The sequence below is a fragment of the Strigops habroptila genome, chromosome 1 (genome assembly GCF_004027225.2).
Source record: "Strigops habroptila isolate Jane chromosome 1, bStrHab1.2.pri, whole genome shotgun sequence".
NCBI lineage: Eukaryota > Metazoa > Chordata > Aves > Psittaciformes > Psittacidae > Strigops > Strigops habroptila.
The window spans coordinates 82,974,386-82,978,581 of record NC_044277.2 but is presented as its reverse complement, the minus strand read 5'-3'; the positions used below and the strand labels follow the sequence as shown (position 1 = coordinate 82,978,581).

Here is a 4,196-nt window from a genome sequence, read left to right as displayed (position 1 = left end):
AAATAAATCCAGGGCTAACTGATGCTCCAGGGAGCAATTTCAACTTTGCAAAAGGTACTCTCAGTCATCATCTTGGAAAAAAATAAACCAACCCAAACCTCAAGCATTCAGTTATCTGTATAGCAGGCGTTTGAAAAATCTTGTTGTTGTAGGCAATAATTGTAACAAAGAACAGAATTGCTGCTTGTGGAGTAGGAGGAAAAAAGTTCAAAATAAATGAATACAACTCATTGGTTGCAGTAACCTTTATGAAAAATCTGCTTTCTAATTCCGGAGAACCTCTAATCAACTAATAGAGAAGCATATGCTCTATTTTAAGCTGTGTATAATGTAATGGATAGCTATAATTACTTCAACAGAACAAAGAACAGTATCAGTCAATATGTACTGTAAATCAGGCAAGTTAGTTATTTTGTCAGCAGTTGGAACAGACAGCTGATCATGTTTGTTAATATTTCACATTCATCATTACATTTAATTGCTTACTTACAAACTGGTATGAAGTGCTACTTCTCTTTCCAGCCAAATAAATTACAAACTGTAGATAACACAAACATCGTACAGAAATATGAATTACATGTGAATAAGATACAAGCATGAGAGGGAGGGGAGACAGAAAGAAGTGCTCACTCTTAAAGATTTAAACCAAAGATGATCCAAAGGCTTGGAAGTCTGTGCTGCATGTTGTGTACACAGTAACATATCCACCTAGTTTAATATTTGCCAGGCAAATCACAAAGCCCTCTCAGGCTACAGCAGCATATAATCTCCTTGAATGTTTTCCTGAGCTCCTGACTCCGGAATGCATAGATAAGTGGATCTATGATGGAATTGCACATGATGAGGATGAGGTAGAAGTTGAAGTGGGACATGAAGCACACACAGTAAGGGTTGTAGGGGCAGGAGATGTAGAAAATCAGATGCAGGAAAAATGGAGCCCAGCACACAACAAAAACTCCAATCAGGATGGTGAGAGTGATGGCCCCTTTCATGTTGGCCCCTTGACGAATAGGGCCAGTCCCTGGAAGAACAGCAATCTTTTTGATATGCGTCCGAGCCATCATAAACATGTGGACATAGAGGGATGCCATGAGAATGAGCATAGTGAAGAACATGCTAATAAGGCAAATGATGACAACACTACTGTCAGAGTAAATGATAAACAAAATGCCTGAGACTGTGCAAGCAGCCCATATGCATGTGATGATGACCCCTACACGCTTCACCGTCATGATATTATGGTACTGGAGGGCGTAAAAGATGGTAAAGTACCTGTCCACTGCTATTGAGAGAAGACTGCAAATTGATGCAAGCAAGGAACTGCAAATCACTGAGTCAATGACATTGTCAATGTTTATGGTAAAGCTCTGTGCATCTGTGTCTGTATTGTTTAGCAGCGTGATGACAATGGTTTCTGATCCATTAGATACACTCACTAGCATATCAGCCACTGCCAAGCTACAGATGAAGAAGTACATGGGGGAGTGGAGGTTCTTGTTCTTGGCTATAGCCACAATGACCAAGACATTCTCCAGCAAGCTGATGATGCCCAGAGTGACAAACACTTCAGGGGATACAAAGAGTTGCTCGTAGCAGCCTCCTGAGGAATGGCCCTTTCCATTCGGCTCGCTGGCACCTCCGTGCAGTCCATAGCTGTGGTTCCAGAAATGAAGAGGCTGGAGTGTCCCACGGTGCTGGGTGAAATTCATCTTATGGAGATCCACTTTCAGCTTCCTGCTTTTAAAACTCCTGTTCCTTTTGCATTCCTTTGAAAACCTTCTTTGGCTTTTTAGCCTGGGAAGAAAAGAAAAATAGGTAGCTCCGAGGCAGGCAGCAATTCAGAACACTATGACTGCTGTTGCAAAATAAGGTTTCAAGCACAGAAATACTGATTTACTCTCTCAGAGATGCAGTTTCTGATCATCATCGCATTTACCTTGGTGATCTATGTCAGAGAGTCCCAACAGTCTGTTATTTTGCATCAGATTCTTCCCTATGGTCAGATCCTGTTTAGTTCACTTGTAAGCTGCAAGACTTTTTTGTTCCCTTCCATAAAGAGAAGCAAACATAAAATGCCCAAGTGACAGCTGCAAAGCAGAAACTAATTTCAAACTGCAAGCACTGGTCTCCCTGTCAGACAGTGCATGCCAGCTGCCTGTTTTAGGTGTGTGGAGGAGAAAAATATTAGGGGCACTCTCCGCCTCTGCTTTGCCTTCTAGCCAATCAGGCTCTAGAGCCACAGAAAGCGGAGGGGCTTCTGATTCCGAGAATCTCTGAAACATCACACAGCACAGTAGATGCAGATACAGCGTGAGCTACCAGCAGCTGCAGGAAAGCCGAGGGGCTACTGGAGATTTGTTTCCCTTCTTTAACCTTTCAGAATAGTATTTTAATACTGATTTTTAATTAGCAATCATACAGGACTGTACTAGCAATCTTACTGAATTTTTGCAACTGAACTGAGGACTTTTTGTTTTTCAGACTGTGATTTACTGTGATTTACTCCTGCCTCTTCCGGGGCACAAAGTTGCTCTGCCTTGAAAAAGACAAGGAAGCAAGAGAATACTTAGTTCCTCTCAGTTCTCTCTCCTGGATCTCCTTGCATTGCTAACTTTTCTATGCCTTAGTTGTCCTTTTGCTAGATGTGTTGTTGCAGGGTTGCATTATACTCTCTAAGTTTCTTATAATTTTAAAGAAATGGAGACCATAAAAGGACCAAAACCAGAAAGGAGCCAAAGTCACAAATGGCTTCATAAATTGTCCTAAGAAAGGAGTTTTTCCCAGGTAATAGCCTTCTTCATTGTCTTATTTCCAGGAACGAAAAGATGATGGAGTTGATTGCAGAAGCCCTGTTGCCATCAGGAATTAGGATGTTGGGCAGAAAAAGAAAAGTCAGTATTTAGAATAGATGGAGGAAAGCAACAGGAGACAAAGTTGCATCCCATAAGAAATGGGGCCCATCCAATGGTAATGACACAAAAGCATCAATAAATCTCTTAAAAATCTACCCAGAGGGATGTCCTTGTGCTTACCTCGCATAAGCTGAAAGGCAGCTTGTGTGCAGTCTTCCAAGGAAAGCCCTTGAGAAGGAGGAAAAGAATGCCAAATGAATATGAAAAGACAGGGACAAAAGTTGCTGTGCTGTTTCCTTTTCAAGCATTGCAATTGAGGATTGAAAAACAAATTTAATGAGCAAAGGCTAAAGTAACAGTGCATTTTAAAGGTATGGAAGCTATAGGAAAGTCAGTCACTACACCTGAGAGTAATGTTTGCAAGGAAGATGTTTCAATGAACATTTCCAGTCAACTACCAGCAAGGCTGTGGAGGAGTTTGTATTTGATGCAAGAGACTATTTTCTTCAACCTCTCAAAATTTCTAAATCTTCTATACCTTAGCTGATTTTAAGATGAACAGAAATGAGGAACATGGCATGTATGTGGAAGCACAACTATCTATACTCAAACTACCAGCACCAGGGTGAATCCTGATTTTCCTTTTACATTTGGATTTGCTATAGATCTATGGTTATAAAGATCTATATAAGAAGAAAAGCCTCAGCCAACTATTTCTGGACCTTTCCCCAGACAGATTGCTTTATAAAGCTGAAACATAAACATCCAAGACAAACAAAACAACTTGCAGCACAGGAAATCCCATATTTATCAGTTTGGAAAACATCATTCACCAGCAGCATCCTTGCAATGAAAGAATAGCTTGCTGCTGAGAGGGTGAGATTTACTTTCCTATCAAGACACAATGCAAGCCAGGATTCAGAAAGATTTATTATCTGGTTACTGATCCCTGGGCCAGTATACATTAACTCCTGCCACAGACAGGACTTGCATACCTAACCCTTAAGGACATAGCTATAATGTGAGATCAGTAAAAAAATTTATATCAAGACTGATGTGAGAGAGCAGCGTCTCCCCAGACAAGGTATTTTTCTACAGCTGCAGCCAGAAATGTGTAATCTTCAAGTAAGGCCAGGGAAACAGCCGCTCAGTGTCCCTTCCTTCATAACCCCCCTCCATGCTGGAAGTGCCGTGGCACAGCGATCTCTCCCTTTCACTTACTTCAGTGGAGTCAGGGCAAGAGAAGCTGGTAAAAATAGAAACTACCTCCAGAGGATACTGCCCCGTTTGCTTCAGCTGTCTGTCTGTCTGTCTCTGTACCCCTTTTGCCTCTCCCTTTCTCTG

The 4,196-nt window shown here is 41.4% G+C and overlaps 1 protein-coding gene across 1 annotated transcript; it reads right to left on the bottom strand.

Annotated features, from left to right (window-relative positions):
- Positions 1 to 313: 313 nt before the first annotated feature.
- MC4R (melanocortin 4 receptor) lies at positions 314 to 2,157 on the bottom strand. The gene is made up of 2 exons (XM_030486785.2): positions 1,937 to 2,157; positions 314 to 1,794 (listed from the first exon to the last, which is right to left on the bottom strand). The coding sequence occupies exon 2, from the start codon at positions 1,707 to 1,709 to the stop codon at positions 714 to 716; it is 996 nt and encodes a 331-aa protein (XP_030342645.1). The 5' UTR covers positions 1,710 to 1,794; positions 1,937 to 2,157; the 3' UTR covers positions 314 to 713.
- Positions 2,158 to 4,196: the final 2,039 nt, after the last annotated feature.